Source organism: Rhyacophila brunnea, unplaced genomic scaffold (genome assembly GCF_057557595.1).
Source record: "Rhyacophila brunnea isolate RB1 unplaced genomic scaffold, BYU_Rbru_1.0 scaffold_6, whole genome shotgun sequence".
In the NCBI taxonomy this organism is placed as follows: Eukaryota; Metazoa; Arthropoda; class Insecta; order Trichoptera; family Rhyacophilidae; genus Rhyacophila; species Rhyacophila brunnea.
Window position 1 is genome coordinate 17,139,425 of NW_028233276.1, and position 18,538 is coordinate 17,157,962.

An 18,538-nucleotide genomic window follows, 5' to 3' on the forward strand; every position below is an offset into this window, starting at 1 on the left:
GGGGGTCTTTATCGATGATGAAAAAAAACCTAAAATTGTAATGTAAAATAAGCTTTTACAACATTCTTTTACATTGAGATGTATTTAGTAATCGCTTCCCTGCTTTTGAAATAACTTCCATTGCAGGCACTAAATTTCTGTTCATTATACTCAGCCAATACTTCAGGTACTTCAAACAAAATACTGAACGATATTCGAAAAGTTGATTCAAATGCAGAATTCTGATTGTCTCTTAATGACTCAGCCGCTTTGATAACAAGATGCCTTTTGATAGTGAAGCCATAATTTAAAGCTGATTTGAATACACTTTTAATCCAAATTTCATATTGAAACATTATTATATTAAGTTATAGGTAAGTAAGTATTGAAATTCCCTACAATAATCAATCAAAAAGTGAACATCGACAAAAACATAACTTGGCCGTGTTTGATGTTAGACACCTCAGTTGTATTAATTCTAAACATAAAAAATGTATTGAAATCCATGAAAATTGGCATTAAAATGCTTATAATTTCCACAATTACGGCAAAATAGCTCCAACATCATTATTATATTTTATGAGACATATAATCCTCAAGTAAAATTTCACAAAATTTATTACTTTCATAAAACAAGTCAGTTGAGGATTGGGTAAGGAAAATGGGATTTAAGTAGGAGTATTAAAAGATAGGAGATAATAATTATGTTGAGCAAGTGGCGAACATCTATTTTTAGTATGTAATAACAAAAATCTGTTAACACAAACCTCCACTCTGAGGAGGCACATTATTACGATCTTCTAAGGATTGGACATGGCCAAAAAAATGAAGATAGAACGACGTTATCTAGGTACCCACTAATCTTTATTTTTATAGCTAATGTGTCTTGAGAATGGAAGTTATGAAAATGTTTCTATCCACAAGAAAGGAAGGAATATTAGGAAGATTGTTTGCCACTGCTTAATATTACGTTCCTTATTTATTCAACTATAAATTGGACAGTAAACATGGTAACCAACCAGTTCAGCTTTCTCCAACAAAAAAAAGTTTTGCACAACATCTAAAATATTATTTAGTGTTTCCATATTATTTTGAACACATCAAAGTGTTGTACAACAGACTCAGCAATAATTTTTGTCCTATATGCTGTGAAATCTGGATGCATGCTGTACAATAAAAAAATATTATTTCTCCTGCCCAGTGCCCATGTTGTGCAACACTTACATGTGGTTTCAAACTGATGAGGTTTGATTTTTGCGCTGCGCTGATGGAGACATTCTTAAAAATGAAAATCGTCCATTGCACAAATTCAGTTTGGGCAAACCCAATATAAAATCTCATTGGCTGATAATCACTCCATACTAATCAGTCGAAACCTAATTGGTTATATCATTCAATACCACTAGCCGACCAATGATTGGGTCTGAATGCATTTTGAACTGATAGAAATTGTGTATGCATCAAATATTATGTGAATTTAGCCAAAGGTCTATCCTATATTATAGTAAATCAATCGTATTGTGCAAATCATTTGCCCAACTATCTACCTATGCAGCACTTTATATAAAATGATGAGGAATCTATGCAGTATGTTATATTAATTTATTTTATTATTTTAGTTCATCCAATTTAGTGAGTAAATTTTTTATTTAATGATTAATACCAATTTTAGTGTTAGAATGTGTATAGCTAATTATATAATACACTTAATAATATTTTAACAAACATAAAAATATTCAAATTCGATCGAGTCTGCAACACATTTTGTGAAGAGATATTATATCATTATGTTGACGACTAATAACTATTTTCAAATGCACAAAAATAGTTTATTACAGCCGGAGTATGTGTTTTAAACTAACGAAAAAAAGTGCGTCACCCACGGTTATAAATAAGACAAAAATAGATTTTATTTACCAGGAAATCGACGCACAAAAAGGGGATAAAATATGTAAACATTCGACGAGAAGGGACGCGGTATGACGATGGATTAAACAAATTACACATATATGACGCCATTTTGCAAATACACCCTTAAAAATTATAACAAATTAGTAAAAAAATGTTTAAAAAATGTTATATTTACCCTTACGCGTAGTCTAAAAATAATTGTTAGCAACAATATTTATTTATACAATACATAGGAATGTTATTAATGTAGATCGCACCAATATAATATGGCTTTGAGGAGTAATAAATAAGTTAGTAATTAAGTGCGCGGCCGAAGAACTAACATTTTTTTACGATGAAAAATCAATAATTTTAAGAACTGAGGTCGACGATTTGTTATAATTTTTCCGTAGACATACTGCGCTGTCTCTGTCTCGTCTTCAATCGTCAATTTTCCCCTAATCCGTGCACTAAAAAGAGCGAGACGACCATATCACTTGCATTGTAAATAATATTGTCAAAGTACATTCGCAAATAAACTCTATAGTGGGGGATGAATATAACATTTTTCTTTTTACGTATGAATTATAAAATGACTTTTTTACTTACCGGTCTGCGTCGTTACACAAGGTGTATTTAACAACAACATAAACACCGAATATAGCATTGTTTGTTGTGATACTAGAGTTTCATCGCGATATGGATACGAGACCGCAGGCGATTATAATAAACGACGCCATTTGCAAATTTATGAGGCGTCGTTACGCTTGGTATTGTCATATAATTAAAACAAAAATATTGGAAACTATTTGTGAAAAACTATAAATATTTGATGATTACAGTAAATATTATTACTTATCTTACTTTGAAAAAATAATCCATGAAATAGATTTATATCATGAAAAAATAATAACTTTCTAATAAAATCTAAAATCGTCAACGTATTTTGACACTGGCTACATTATCTAGTATGAAAATCTACCGCTAAATTTGAATCAAGTGTTTTGAAACTTATTGGATTATTGACAGCGCAAAGGTATAACAGAGATAAAAATAATATTGTACGCGTGTAGATGTTACCGCACAATATAAGATGCTACATAGGTACTATTTCAGTGCCTGCTAGTGTACCATACACAAAAATAATAGGTATAATAATTCGAAAAATATACATAATAAAGAAATAATAAATTATTGAATTTCACGGTTTAATTTTGACGGGATGCGACTAGCCAGATACGTACGGAAGTCCATAGCTAGCCCGTGCTACTAATATCCCGCCTAGCATACTTGTTGTATCGAGAGTCGTTGCCACCGCGGATCCCCGCACATTCTAGGATACATTTCCCATCCACAACGCACAGATACTCTGCGCGTTGATTCTGACGGTTCCCGTCTAACGCCAAAATCGTTTGTTAATCTATTCCTTAAAAAAAAAACTGTCAGAAACAAAGTTGACAGGTTTTTTTAACTCTTCCTACCACTCCCAAAAAATTTCTATCCATCCAAAACGAAAGTCGAGGAATTTTGAAAAAAGCCATTCTTCCAAATTTAATTCGAATCTAAAAAAACATATATTCCTGGTAAAAAATTTTCGGATTCTTATTGACAATTTCTTGGGAAATGAGAATCTCGAAATTAAAAAAAAAAAATCTTGAGAAACGAGAATCAATTTTTCGAGACAATGTCGATCACAACCTTAAGTACGGGACACAAGGATTTCATGGGACTGTATATTATAATAAATATATAGTTTATAATCCAATTTAGGAAATAAATATGAATGTGTCCATCACGCATTCATAATTATTTTATCAGGGCTTCGAACGGTTATTTTTTTTCGTTTCATTTCAAGTAAAAATATATATAAATTTCGTTCGAAAATAAATAATGCTTTTTCCGGTTTTTGGTTCAGCTCCGAGTGATTAATGTTTAAATGTTTCCAAGACCCAAGAAGTGTTGCGCTTACGATGAAACGAGCGTATTTGAACATGTACCGAACCGAAAAAACTGATTTTTTTCCAGTTTGGTTCCGTCAAAAATAACGGGTTTTCCGGCCCTGATATTTATAATATTCTTATTTGTTCACTACAACTTAGTGTGGACCTTGGTCCCCATTCCGATCTCCTTTTTCAGTATTTAATTCCCAGAACTTACTAGTCTTCCAGAAATACCAACATGTCATAATATTATGAAAATGACATTATAATAAATTATATTCATTTTAACACTACAACAGTAGAAGTGAAACAATCACATAAGCTCCCAGGCTTTGAGAAACTCATATACTTAAATGTATTGACTTCACTGGGATCGAACCCGGAGCCCCTCGATAAGTCATTACCTTACGCATTGGACTATGAAGGCTGCATGCTTGATGGAATTTCAAAGGTTCACAGATAATTTAAAATAAATAAATACATCTGACATACACACACAATTGAGCTCCTCGCCGGAAAAGTAGCATTAGGCAGAAATCTTCATTTTGTGATAATGGTTATTAAACATGACCTGCTAGTTAAAAAATCATGATACATACTGCGGATTACCACTTGTAATAACTAAATGGCGAATATGTAGACAAATGCATGTGTATCGTTTGAATTGATTTATCGAAAACTGGCATTATCATAACATTTTTTTTACCGGAGAAGGGCTTGATTATGTTACCAGCAGTGAACACAAAATTAATAGTAGCTGGCTACCTCTACTGAACTGGTATAATGGGGTACGGATGTCGAGTGTGGAAAAATATGACATAAACTTAAATGTGTTAAAGAATATGTTATTTCCAATAGTCTATATGATAATATAATGATGTACTTTGCATTTTATTTTTGAAACTGTATTTTTCTGTATAAAATTGTATTTTTTTCGTTCTCAAAAATTATATTTTTCTGTATTAAATTGTACTTAAGTATGTTTTGATTATTTTTTTTTTTTTATTATTATTGTTATTATATATGTATATATTTCTTTTTCTATATTCTCTTCTCTATTGTGAGGGTAATGTTTGACTTATAATGTAAATCTCATGTTGTGTACGTCTTGAATTTAGATTTGTTATGTCCACAATGTTTTGTATTCTTAAATAAATAAATAAATAAATATTACGCATTAATAAAATTTGTCACGTAAATGCATTATCAGCGTTTTTGAAAAAGCAAATAGTAGGCGCTCGGTAATCCGGCATTTTGCAACTCAGCTCTTCTGCTCTATAATTCGGCAGGTTTCACATTAAACTACCGGATTACAGAGTGGAGAGTTTTTCGACAAAGCACCATCTTCAGAGCTCGAAATGGACCGGAGCGCCGTTCCTGTTCGTGAAATCAGTAAAATTATCGCTCCGTCTCGTGGAAAAAATAATTTGACCATCTGTGCTAGATACACTTATTTTTATGAAATACACATGAAATTTGATAAATAAACTAAAAAATATCTTCAGAAAACTGTCGAGTGCTCTGGTTCGTAAACTTTTCCATTTCGCATCTTCCTCTTCCAGAACTGCTGAAGAAGTTTTGAATATTGAACATGATATTGCGACACAACCTATCATCAATATTGATTAAGTAAACAATGTTACCAATATTTTGTGTATGTTTACATTAACTAATAAAGATTTTTACTGTGCAAATCTGTGATAGAATTATTTCCTATAGAAATCCAATATTCCGGCATTTTCGACAATCCGGCATAGCTGAAAAAATATGGGTGCCGGATTATCGACCGAATACTATACTAATGATAAACACTGGATTGTAGCGACATCGCCAGGATGCTATCTTCACGGACACAGCTAAAGATTTTGTAGCAAATACTCATCTACTTTTAAAATTAAACTCATAGTTTTGGATATATATATCTTTATTTCAACATGATATGTCCATGGTGTTGGTCATTACATTATATGTTTTTATTCCCTATCAGTACAGATATATTTATTTTAGCAGTTATCATAATTTACAAAATCATCCACAGTAGAAATAGGTAGAAGTCTTTCTGTCGAGAGACCAAATTGTATATTGAAGTGAGAACCACACCTGGGTAATGTTGAAGAGACTGATGAATCTCTTCAAATTGACCCAGCGATTTGGCATATAGAAAGGAGACAATAATAGTGACAGAACTTACTTTGATTATGTTAACATTATAGTAACATGAATAATTTAATGGTACATTCTCATAACAATTATTTTAAACACGGTATTACAAAATTTCAACATCATATTATATTCAACATATTTTAGAATCATCTTTTAGTTTCACACCCCAATATACTACCCTTTTTTAATTTTAGAAATACCTACTTCATAATTTTTAAAATATCTTTACAACGGGAATTTTAAAAACATGTATCCAAATAATAAAAATAAATGATAAAACTGAATTGATTGATCCCGATAAAATATGAGAACTTACTTCAATATCAAAAGGTACATAATGGCCATTTACAACATCAACGCCATTAATCCAATGTACCCACCACGAGCGGAATGTATTACATCGAGATAATCAAATTGTTATTACTGCGACGTGATAAATTCTACTCGCGGTGGAAACATTAGCTTTAATCTTAATCTCAGCTTAAATCTCTACCCAATGCTTCACGTTTAGTTTTAAGATCACAATAAATATATGATGATTTAATATAAAAACATGTTTATAAAATAAAAGGTATACAAATCTTAATGCGTTTCCATAGTAGAAATGATTATAAAGCCAACTGCTATTTATGTAGCTTTTGATACTGAAGTACTTCTAAATAATGTGGTCAGCATTCAGGAAAAAGTCACTTCTGAAGAAACATGGCATATTGTTTTTACTATCTGATTTATCAGGTTCAATATTTTGTAACATCAACTGACATGGCCCATTTTGAATTGGTTGGCATTTTATAGAAAAAAAGACTGAAATATATCATAGCTTTTTAAATAAAAAAATGTGTGTATTTTAGCGCTGTTTATTTAGATTTAAGATCATTAAATATTTAAAAAGTTAAGTAGGGTGAAATCAATTTAATTTATTGATGAATAGTGACTATTGCATCACGTGATCCTTCCCAAAGCTCCATGGTGGACAGTGCTGCTATTATGTTATGCAATTTGTTAAAATAGGTGGGATATGGTGTATCTCCATAAAAAAAAGTGGGCATATATAAATGTGGCGAAAGGTGAGTTTTGGAAAGATGTAGACTGTGGAGATCTGAGAACAGGAGCACACGTGTCAGGTATACTTACGAGAAATAAGAAGATAATACGATATTACTACTAATGAATAGGTAGACACTAATAACAACGACACATTAATTCAACGAAACTCAAAAACTCACAGACGACATAAGTTTAAATTACATATTTAAACTTATGTCGTCATAACATTTATACACATAATTAGATAAAATTTATTTTTATTTTTAAAAACAATCTATATTTATTAATATGCGATTAAACGCCATACAAATATTTTTTTTAAATTAGCTAATTATTAATTATTTTGGACAAAGTCATGACAATATTATGCGCGAAGGTTTTAGGCTTTGCGATAGGAACCTACCATATTTCATACAATTCGATAGACTGACTGAGGTTACGTGACGTCAAGTCCATACGAAAAAATATCACAATTCCTTCACACACAATCCGACCTTTATTTACATCAAGACAGATGGGCGCGCATGCTATATATTTTTTAAACCTTTACAGATTATTTTGTTATCTGTATACTACATTCCTAAATATTATACGACATCTGTCATTGACAAATAAAATTATTTTTATAGAATATGAAATAATCAAGCGATTATATAAATATGCAGTGGCGGCTCGTCCTCATGCGCTGCGGAACTGCAGAACCCCCAAGCAAATTGAGAAAAATGTAATATTATAATATACATAAATTTATGTATATTATATGAAAATATCAATATTATTTAACTATATTAAGCTCGCCCGCGCACCGATACATTCAATAATCATCATACACCGCGGTACAAATATCAGAAAGTGACGCATCGCCTGATTTTGTGCAGTACCATTTTCGATGGAATATGCTCGAGCGGGCGAAGGAGGGGCGCGGGGCTCGCAGCTAGGAGCTCGGTCTGGCATTGCCACGCTGGCAGGATTTCGTGTTGCGTGGATTTTGCGTGGGTGCAGCGGTTCTGAGCGGAATGCAACGCGCGGCGACAGCTGTCGAGAGCAACGAAAAGGTGATGGACCTTTTTTCAAGGAGAATCAATTTTATAATGAAATAAAAATACATATTATAATGTTTAATTTTAATAGTAACATATAATCTAAATAAACATTTTTTTTAATCAACCGCAGCACTCCCAGATATAATATCTACGAGCCACCACTGTAAATATGTCAATATGCAATTAAAAAATATTTTTCTTATGAAGGTAGGCTTTAAATAATCGCCTAGTATGGAGTGTTCGCCACTGATATATAACACAAAACTGCCATTTCTGGTGACAGTGACTTGTACCTGAATGCTGATATTATGTGATCGACGGTACTATAAAAATATGTTATTCTTGTACTGAGTAAGATTAGCAAACGCCACTTTAGTGGAATGAAATATAATAAAAATACAACTTCTGTATGTATGTACTATTTAGTTAAATAACACAGTTCTTGGAAGGCACAAAGTATTTCAGTGCATTGGTGACATTACAAATGACTTAAAAACGGTCACAACGATGAGAGCTTATGGTATCACGTACTAGGCATGGCTATATGTATAAATGATCTAGCGCACACAGGGTTAACTGCAATAATGGATTTAAGGGGATTCTGTCCATTGTATACTATCAATCATTCTTAAATTCAAATAATATGAGAAATAAAAGTCAACCAATAATAAATAATTTAACTTATAGTGGAAAAGCGACAGCAATTCTTGGAGATGCTGTGTCATTATCCATATGTTCCACTCAATGAGTGAATATGGACAAAGAAAGAAGGAGAAGTGGTCATGCTCTTTCTTCACACAGGGAAACCACCGTGCTTATTATATTTTTAAACAGAATTCAAATACATACAATAAATTTCTATCTTATGTCATATCACGAGACAAAAATTCTTCAAAAAGATAACCATGAAATTGTAGCGATAAATTTAATTGAAGCGTTAGATACTTGAAAATTGTTGCCCTAAACCCCTTGTGTGCTTGGTCATAAAATTTATGTTATATTTAATATGCACCAATATGTACAAAATCTCATTTACAATCGAGGTAAAATAAAACCTCCGACTTACGAGTCGCACTTAATTATTTACTAACGTAGATTAATATGTAACATTATGTACGTATAAAAACTCTTTAAAATAATACATGCTATATAACGAATATAAAAAATATTTGAATTCGAAAGATACACCTAAAATTTATGAAATTGACAATAAAACACTTCATCAATATAATTTAATAGATTAAAAAAAAACCAAAATATTATTCGTGGTCGATCATGTAATAATACAAAATATTCTACAACCCGTCAGTCTATTTATTATGTGTTCATTTTTGTGATTGATATGTGGACGAGGAGAGATGAGAGTTCGAGCTCCTCCGAGTAACCGTTGGCGAGGGGGACGCTCCGGTACCCGGTCCGGAGGCATTTCAGAGGGTACGTCGCCTGACCAATGAAATTGGGATCACCAAACATGTCCTCGTCTTGCACGGCAAATCTTAACAGGGCAAAGTCCGGATTGGCGACGTCAAAGTCACAGATGTCATTCCAGACGGGATTGAAGCCATTATCAGACACCGTCTTTGTGACCAGCTTGACACCGGAATCGTACTCTGCGCCGATCAATTCCACTTCTACAAAAGGACTGGCTGTCCCTCTTCCCGACTTGCTTAGGTGGCGAGCTCCCACCACCCGTAGAACCACGGTTACTCCGCAGAGTCCCGGCAGGGTTGCTTTGTCATATGGACTGAAGCCGTCGGTGAATGTGAACTCAGGCCGTAGCACGAAACCACATCCCCCGTTCTCGCGGAACTTTCCTGCGTTTATTTGCATTGGCTTGTCGGGGGTCTGGTAATTGAGGGCGACCATCTGAACGCCCGAATTCCACATGGGAGAGGGATTATAGTTTGAGGAGTCAATCCGCTGTCCTTTGGGATATACTCGACTGAATTGTGTCCGGTGGTACTTCTGAAAAAAAGCATTCTCCTGCTGGCAGATCAGCTTCTCAGCTTTGTTCTCTGGGAACGAAGACATTTCGCAAAAGGTGAGTCCCCTGGACTTGAGCCGGTCGATGTTGAAGGCCACCGAACGGCAGTAGACGATAAGGTCGGACATGTCCTTGGCGATCCGCCACGTACGCTCCATCTCCCGGCGCTGCAGGGTACGAGCGCTAGCTGATTCAGCTGCGTCCCTTATAGCTGCCAGCCACTCGAGGGCCTCTTGTTGTGACTGGGCCGCCGCGTCGAAAGGTGCGCACATGGACGGGTTCTGTATACGGACAACCCACTTTGGTCCTCCGCCGACCTCGTCCACCGCCAGCTCCACGACGGCCCCTGCGACATCCACGCTCCCCTTCTGGAAAGGTCCTAGGGGACCCGCACCATCCCTATCCCCCGCGCCTACCTCAGGCCGCTCCATCTCTTGCACATAGTTGGCGGGGAACCACTGGTGCCGCTTCCCGCCGTAATCCCCCCTCCACCAGCCAGCGTCCGGCTTGTGAACATTGGCGATGATAGCGTGCTTGCAGAAAGACAGCTCGTCGTCCTGACGGGCTTTGTAGTCATACAGTGCTTTGACCGTAACCTCGGAGGCGAAGGACCCGGGGTCCACGTACCCCGGGGTGCCACGGACAGAGTCGTCATCAGGTTCGGCCCCTGCTCGCTTGAGCGTCTCACCGCCGACGTGGCACCTCAGCTTGATTTTCCGGTACAGCGGATGTTTCTCGTAGTAGGCGACCAGCTCCACCAGACTCTCGAACCTTACAGTCCCAATGGTATACAGCCGTCCTTCCAGTTTGATCCGACAATGCTTTATCTCCCTTTCGGCCCGGAAGGAGACGGCAAAGGAGCCACTATCCTTCTCGCTGGGCCTGACGATGAATGCCCCATCAGAAGGCGCCCGCCGAAGGAGCTCCTCAGCTTGGGCGCGAGTGGCGTGGGCGCGATACCACTCTTTACCCTCGTGCTTGTTCGGTTGGGGGACCGGCTCCCGCAGTGTTATCATAAACTCCTGACTCCTGAGAGGATGCTGCCGGTAGTGTGTGATCAAACTGTAGAGGCTGTCAAAGCATACAAGGTCTATCAGGTAATACTTAGTGACCCCCTTGTCCTGCTTCAATTTGATGCGGCAGTGGTTGACTTTGCCCTGCCGCCAGAACGACAGGCAGTAGTCTCCCACGAAAGTGATGCTCTCCCTGACGAGAAAGGTGCCATCTCCCAGATGAGAGTGGGCCCGAAGCAGATCCTCGGCCTCCTGTCGATTCCCTGCGAGCTTTCCATGGAACCAACACTCTCCGAAATGCAGTTCATCCTGGGGCACATCCCCGTCGGCCCTCTCCGGCTCCCCCTCCCCATCGCTGTCCGCCTCTCCCTCCCTCTGCTTGCAGCAGCTGTCGGTGTACAGCAGCTTGCTTTTTGTCAAGAAGAAATAGTGAGGATTCCACTCCTTATCTACCGGATCTTCGAGAAACAGAATGCCCGACTTGTCAGAGGTCCTCAGATCCAGATCGTGACCTTCTTCGCTGCGCATGGAAAACGAAGCTTCATCTGCGCCCTCTGGTAACTTTTTATGTTTTAAAATAATCCGTCTCCGGAGCTGGTGAGGTGAAGGGAGGTAAGTTTCGTTCTTTTCAAAAGGCTGGGTCAACAGGAGCTCTCCAAACACTTCCACCAAGGCCGCCGCCATCCTTCTCTGCTGCAGCAAAGAGCAGTTATCCTCTATGGATAGGATTAGAGGAAATTCTGAGGTCACAAAGGCATGCTCTTTGATGGTGCGCAGGACATCCATAAGTTTAATTTTGGTGGTGAGTGTGTGGCCGTGGAATATGAGCGGGTTGCCGTCAGGACCATCCCAGCAGTCCAGCTCAATGCAGCGGCAGCCGGCTCTCAAGCAGCGGACATAAGCTTCCACAGAGGATTCGCTCGAAAATTGGTCGCCAGTGAGGTAAGTGTTATGGGAGGACGATATCCAGTAATGACTGAGAGGTTTCATCATATCCTGCGTAACGGTGTCATGTCTGTTGTCCCATATACTATTTTGCTTCGAAAATAGCATTTCGATAAATTCGACGAGGGTAAAATAGGGATCCTGCACGTCTCTCTGCGGATCATGCAAATAATCTCTGATAAACGAAGAGGCGTCGGCTTCATTGTTTCCTGTGGCGTCGTTCTGTTCTTGAACCAAAAAGTTTTGAAATTCCTTCAACGTTACTGTTCTCATGTTCGCCGAATACAACATGTGCTTATCAAAAATATCATGCGCGTTATTCTCATCAAAAATTAGCTTTTGATAAAATGATGTAAAGTCATCGAAGCCGATCTCGCCTCTTTTGGATGTATCCACGTCTTGAAACAGATCTCTCAGGCGACTAGTGGAAACTTTACTATTAATTTTTGGTAATAGGCTTTTTAATTCTTTCAATGAGACCAGATCGCGGGCATTCGCCATAGTATAAAAATCTCGTCTCAACCACCTTTCGATTTGTAAAGGATATGGAGCGAGGACGGTGTCTTCCATGAGATGCCTCAGGCCGCGTATCCATATTTCACATTCTCTCTCGGATAGAGCGGCGACGGACAGGGTCCTCAGCTTAAAATCAGAACCGTAGAAAATGACGAAGCACTTAAGATTCTCCATCTTTCTTCCCTCTTCAGGCCATCGTTCGAAATCTTTGGAATTTTTGCCTATGCGTATCTCTTTGATGTCTCTCAGCAGCACGCAACCTTCGTCAGGATTTTTCGGCATGGTGTTATTCCGAGACCAGATTATCTGGTGGGTCTCCCTCCGTATCATCATCAGCTTTCTTTCGGGACGCTTACGCGGGAAAAATTTTGTAATCAATGTTCCCCGCTCCAGCTGCGAAATGATCTGTTCCATTTCGTGTATCAACCCGCCGCACATTCTGTTCATCGTCGACATCGCCGAGTATGAAGACATTTCGAAAACCGACGTCACAACTCTATATTATATTAATCACAAATCTAGAATTCGATCTAGCGAAAACAACCTTGAAGTCATCGTTTATAGATAGTATAAATTATATGTATTACTTAATTCTTGCAACTTATGAATCATTGACAGATCTGTATTTCCAATGGAAACGTTTGATAGTCTCATTTAAATAACAAAATCATCGTTGATTTATTCTATTTGTTAACAAATAGTTTTCGTCTGCCAAACAGTTTAACATATTTCGTCGTAAGGAATTCAATAAATTCAATTTACATCTACAAATTTTGTAAAGATGTGAAATAATAATTCTTACGAACTAGTTAATGCAAAACGATACTAAAACAGTTAAATAAATCATCAGATCATAATTGAAGACTTGTAATATTTTTTTTCCAGACACGTTGATTTGTACAGCAAAAACATTGCGGTCGAGACACACACAATGTTTCATACATCTTCATTCAGCCAACAGTATTCCTGGTTATATATGTGTAGTTATAGATCTACAAAATTGATGCGAGGATCTTGCCAGAACTCCTGAAATTACAGGTAATATGTGTTAAGTCTGTATTGTTGGATATATTTAATCTAAGCCTACAATATTTGAACTGATCCATAAGCATAGGAAATAGGAGAAGTTGATCTTTAAAGATATTCCAAGTGAAAAATTTTAATCAACAATTAGATGACAATTTTTCAAAAAGTACTTCCAGATATTTGATACAATCGAGAAATGAACAACCTAGAACCGTCTTGCATACAAATTTTAGCTGGGGTTTGTAATCCTGTTATGCCGCTCAATTTCGTGATCCTTCAGATTGAAACTGCTATAATTCTTGTATCACAGAATTGGCTTCTTTATCATGTGAACTTTGTAAAATATATAAAGTTATATAAAGCACAAGTACCTAAATTTAACATTTGAATTTAGGTATTATATTATATTAAAGTGCTGAAGATTGAAAAAATATGTTAAGTTTACTGGTCACCAAGTTGAGTAAATCAACTGCCAAGTTAAATATGCAATTGTAAATTCTAGCCTGTAAATAAGATAAATTACTAGGTATTCCAATAAACAAAAATGATATTTAATTATGTTTATGTTTTTGGTGTTTTAAGGACAATTCAGTTTTCATTCAAATTCAATTCAACCATGAAAAAGCCTGCGTCAACTCGTCATATGATTTAATTCGTACTGCATCACTCACAGCTTGGCGCAGGAGTGAGTGAAAGAGAAGATGTGAATCCCCGCACTTTAAACTGAGGCATAGTTTCCTCTTAAGGTGACGCATCAGTGAAACGCCAAATAATTTCCAACTGTAGGCGCGACGAAATTTTGGACTCGCTGCCATTCACTGAGAGAATCTCGAGCCAGAAGCACGTCACTTTGCTGCGTGATGGCGACGGGTCAATTAATTCTACAATCGTGTAAAGATGACTAAAAACGTTACCCATTTACTTTAAAAAGAAAACATGTCAATGAATATATTATTATTGTTACTAATAGAACAATAAACAGAACATAAAATGAACGTATGTTGGATTTATATGAAAAATAATATTTCGTTTGACAGGTGTCATTTGCACCCGCGACCCGCAGTCCGCGCATCGCCTAGCAACGATCTTTTTAGACCGTGCCTCAACTAATGCATGGCCTTAACATTACACAGTAGACTCTTTGTACAGTCTTAGAATCGTATAATAAATGCACAGATGAAGACCACTTATCATTTTCATGACAAATGGGAAATTGAGTTGATGGTGAAAGACAAGTGTTCTTGTTTAATTTGTAATGCCTCAATGTCTTTAGCTAAATATAATACGGTTGTCCAAGTTGAAGAATAACAATAGGAGTATGATAGATTACAGCCAGTTTTCATACTGGTTAGTATATTGCAGACTACTTGAAGTTGGACATGCCTGGCGTATAGTATTAATCATATCATGATCATGGCACCCACATCCTGAAGCGGGCCGCCAAGCCAGGATTTTGACAGTGTGATACTCTACAGTAGCGTTTTCCAAATGGTGTTTGAGGTAAAATTAATGGTATCAGTGTATTTTTAGTAATTTTTTAATACATACACTTGAACTTGGTTAGGAATAATTAGGTGTCGAATATTGACACACAATAATCAAAAATTGCATCCCACAATCACATAATATTTTTTAATGTTAATAAGTACCTACTCTTGAAGTAAAATAGTAACTTTTTTATTATTGGAGCAAATTTGGGTACAGTTCGGTTATGAGGAATACAGCGGAAAAAACATTTTGAAAATAGTCGATATACTGGATTATTTGTTAGGTTAACCTAACCTAACCCAACCTAATGAGATGTCCAGGGTTCCAGCGGCTAGCTCAGGCGTCCATCGAGCCCCGGATTCATAAAAAAGAACGATATATTTATGTTTGTTAGGTTAAATAAAGTCTTTCTTGTGCGGGTCTTAGCGTTATATATTTTAATATTTAGTTGGACAACGTTATTTTGTAGTCTTTTACATATTTTGTTTTTACAATCAGTTTCGTAGGTCCGTACACGGTATACAAAGGACGCTTACTAACTTTTTTTTTTTTTTTTCAAATTCCTCGTACCTGCGTCGACCAGTAAAAAGGACTCGTGATTGGCCAAATCTGCTCGCATGATCCTTTTGATTTGACGAATCACGAGGACCACCTCGGCGCAGGCGCGCGGAGATTTTACCGTTGTGCAATGTGCGGCAAAATTTATTAGATTTAAATACTTATATTTAGTCTTAAAATTATCTCTTTCATCCATCATCATTTATACTTTTTAAATTAAATTTATCTTAATTACACCTCCGCCCAGTATGTGATTTTCACACACCGGACGAAGGCCTTTACTTATGAATAAAAAAATACTTACGTAATTGAGCAAGGAATCAGATTAGATGTTTTATGAAGCCGTTTCTAGAGATCAGGGTTACGTTTCGACTTATGACTACTAAATGATTATTTTACACCGGGAGAAGCCCGCCTGTAATAGGGGTGTATCACTAACCTAACCTAAAATAACCCAAACTAACAAATAATCCAGTATATTGGGTATTTTCAAAATGTGTTTTCCGCTGTATTCCTCATAACCGAACTGTACCCAAATTTGTAATATGTGTTTATCTCACTTATCTGGTTGACCTACCACACCGTGTCCCCCCAGGCTAGAATCTTGTCAGCCCCCCGCCCCTTGTGGGGGCCATGATTACTACTACATTGTCCGGTATTAATACAAATGAAGGGTTAAATTTTACTTACTTGCCAATCGGTAATTTATACTTGTTGAACCATGAATGTAAGTATTTGAAAATAGTTCCAGTCATTAAATGTCTAGTATATTATAATAATCATGGCACCTGTGTCTTATCAGCAAGTATGTAGGTTCGATAAATATCCATGAATATTGGCAATGATGAAAACAGACACAATCAGAGACAGTTCATTAATTATGCGGAAAATTATAACTGTCAATTATGGCCTAATATGCCTTGAAGCATTGATACTATCAGAAAAGTAGTGAAATTGTATAAATAATATTCTAACTGATACTGACAACATACGCCACATTTTATTATAGTTCTTACCAGGAAAAATGTCACTTTCACTATTCATAGAGTGGCCGGTGGTATGTATTGATGTTTTATTTATTGTAATTAAAAATATTATTCGAGAAATTTTGTTTCTTCCACATTTCTTGCTGACAGATATTTTGACGTACTCTGCTGTCACTTGACATAAGATTATTAAGATTGTTGTTATGGCAGCACTGAGCAGCATTAGAGTAGTAAAATTTCGATCGATACTTTCTGCCGATCATTATATATCGATATCGAATTGCACGATATTTTTACACGGAGGGAAGAATTTTATAATTTTATTAATAATGACAAAAATATGTTTGTAAAAGGACCGAAATAAATAGTCTCGTGGCAAATTTCTTTAGACACCTACCTATAATCACAAAATACTGTATGTCAGAACTACAGGTATATTAGGGCTTGTTTACACGAGTTTAGTGCGAGTCATCAGTACTCGCTAGTCGAACTAGCCACTGTTGAATAGAGTTTACACAAGTAAAAGTGGACGAGTAGCACCATAAAAAAATTATAGAAAACAAAAAACGCATATGTACTCCGTACTGCTTGTATTCAACTTATTTGTCACTAAACACGAGCTGGGCGGTTTATGCGTCAATTACATTGAGTTACTTTACGAGCTGTTTGTTGGCGAATTTAAAAGCGAACGATTCAGCTACTGCGATTGTGATGATGACACACAAAACTTTCCATTCGCTGAGAAGCCAACAAGCTACCGACTATTTTGACAGAATGTAGTTCGTTTCGCAGACGCAGTAGGCCCACACGGCAGCGTGTAGAGTTGACCGGTTTTCAACTTTTCTCGGTAGGTAGATTGTTTACAATCTGCTTGTTAGCTTGTTCGATGATGACACTGGGCGACTTTACAGGCAGATTGTAAATTAGCCAATAAGCAGCTCGTAAAATAGCTCAATGTAATTGACGCTTTCACGTCGCGATAAGTTGCGAGTGCGAATGGATTGTGGTGGGGGTACGTACCGACGATTAGTATATCAATGATGACTGATGGGGGATTCAATCGTGTTTGCATTTTTACTACAAACTGCTATTACTAGTACCTATTGGGCTTGTTTACGCGTGTTGGTATTAGTGCAAGTAGTGAGTAGGTACTAATGATTAGTAGGCACTAAGAAAATGTAAATAAGCTTTTGCTTGGGTTGACATATTATTATGATAAGCATGGTTTAATTGCAGTGATTCCCAACGTGAGACGACGCCTCGCCTGGGGACGATTTGCATGTTTGGGGGGGGGGGGGGGGTATCTTGAAAATCATTTGAAGACGAAGCATAGTGCAAGGATCGCACCAATTTTCTTTCGAGTTGTACATGTAGTAACGTTTAACTTATAAATTTACTAACGAAAGTTAAATTAAAAATAGTAAGTAGGTATTGCCTATGTGCATTTTTTTATTTGAAGCAATTTATTTTTTCTGAATTAATTCGGTAGGTACCTAACTATAAAATTTTGATAGGAGGGGGGCATGGAGATCTTTGAACCGTTTGAGCTTGGCAGAAATAAGGTTGGGAAAGTCAGGAGACTAATAAATGTCTAATATCGATTGGGTACCTATTTATCTACAATGCGTTTCGTATGAATATGTAGGTAATGAAATGAATTTAATAAAATTATTCTCTTCATAACTTTCAATTTTTCCATGAAAGGATCTATAATCTCAATGATTTCACGAATCGGAGCTGTGTTCCAGTCCACTCCGGTACATTTCGACACCTGCTTGCACACACTTTGCTAAATGGAATGATGTAAGCGAAGAGAAGCCTCCCCCAAACCAAAGCGAATATTCGCAGCGAATTCGCAACGCCCTCGCTATCGCTGTCGCTACCGCTTGGATTTGATGCGAATTTCGCGTTTGGCCCCACACCAAAGCGTCAGCGACGCAGCCATAGACTAAATAATTTT

At 36.8% G+C, this 18,538-nt stretch overlaps 2 protein-coding genes across 6 annotated transcripts in view; both read right to left on the bottom strand.

Moving 5' to 3' along the window:
- LOC147065316 (uncharacterized) overlaps positions 1 to 2,626 on the bottom strand; it is a 30,536-nt gene extending 27,910 nt beyond the window's left edge. For 4 of the 5 annotated variants that reach the window (XM_085956322.1, XM_085956323.1, XM_085956321.1 and 1 more), the window contains exon 1: positions 2,479 to 2,626. The gene's annotated coding sequence lies outside the window, so the exon portion shown is untranslated. Of the gene's footprint in view, positions 1 to 2,065; positions 2,306 to 2,478 lie in introns of those variants that run through there. The other variant, XM_085956320.1, reaches the window with a different exon arrangement.
- A 6,626-nt stretch (positions 2,627 to 9,252) lies between these two features.
- Positions 9,253 to 16,766, bottom strand: sl (small wing phospholipase C gamma 1). The gene is made up of 2 exons (XM_085956423.1): positions 16,609 to 16,766; positions 9,253 to 13,546 (listed from the first exon to the last, which is right to left on the bottom strand). The coding sequence occupies exon 2, from the start codon at positions 12,992 to 12,994 to the stop codon at positions 9,380 to 9,382; it is 3,615 nt and encodes a 1,204-aa protein (XP_085812549.1). The 5' UTR covers positions 12,995 to 13,546; positions 16,609 to 16,766; the 3' UTR covers positions 9,253 to 9,379.
- Positions 16,767 to 18,538: the final 1,772 nt, after the last annotated feature.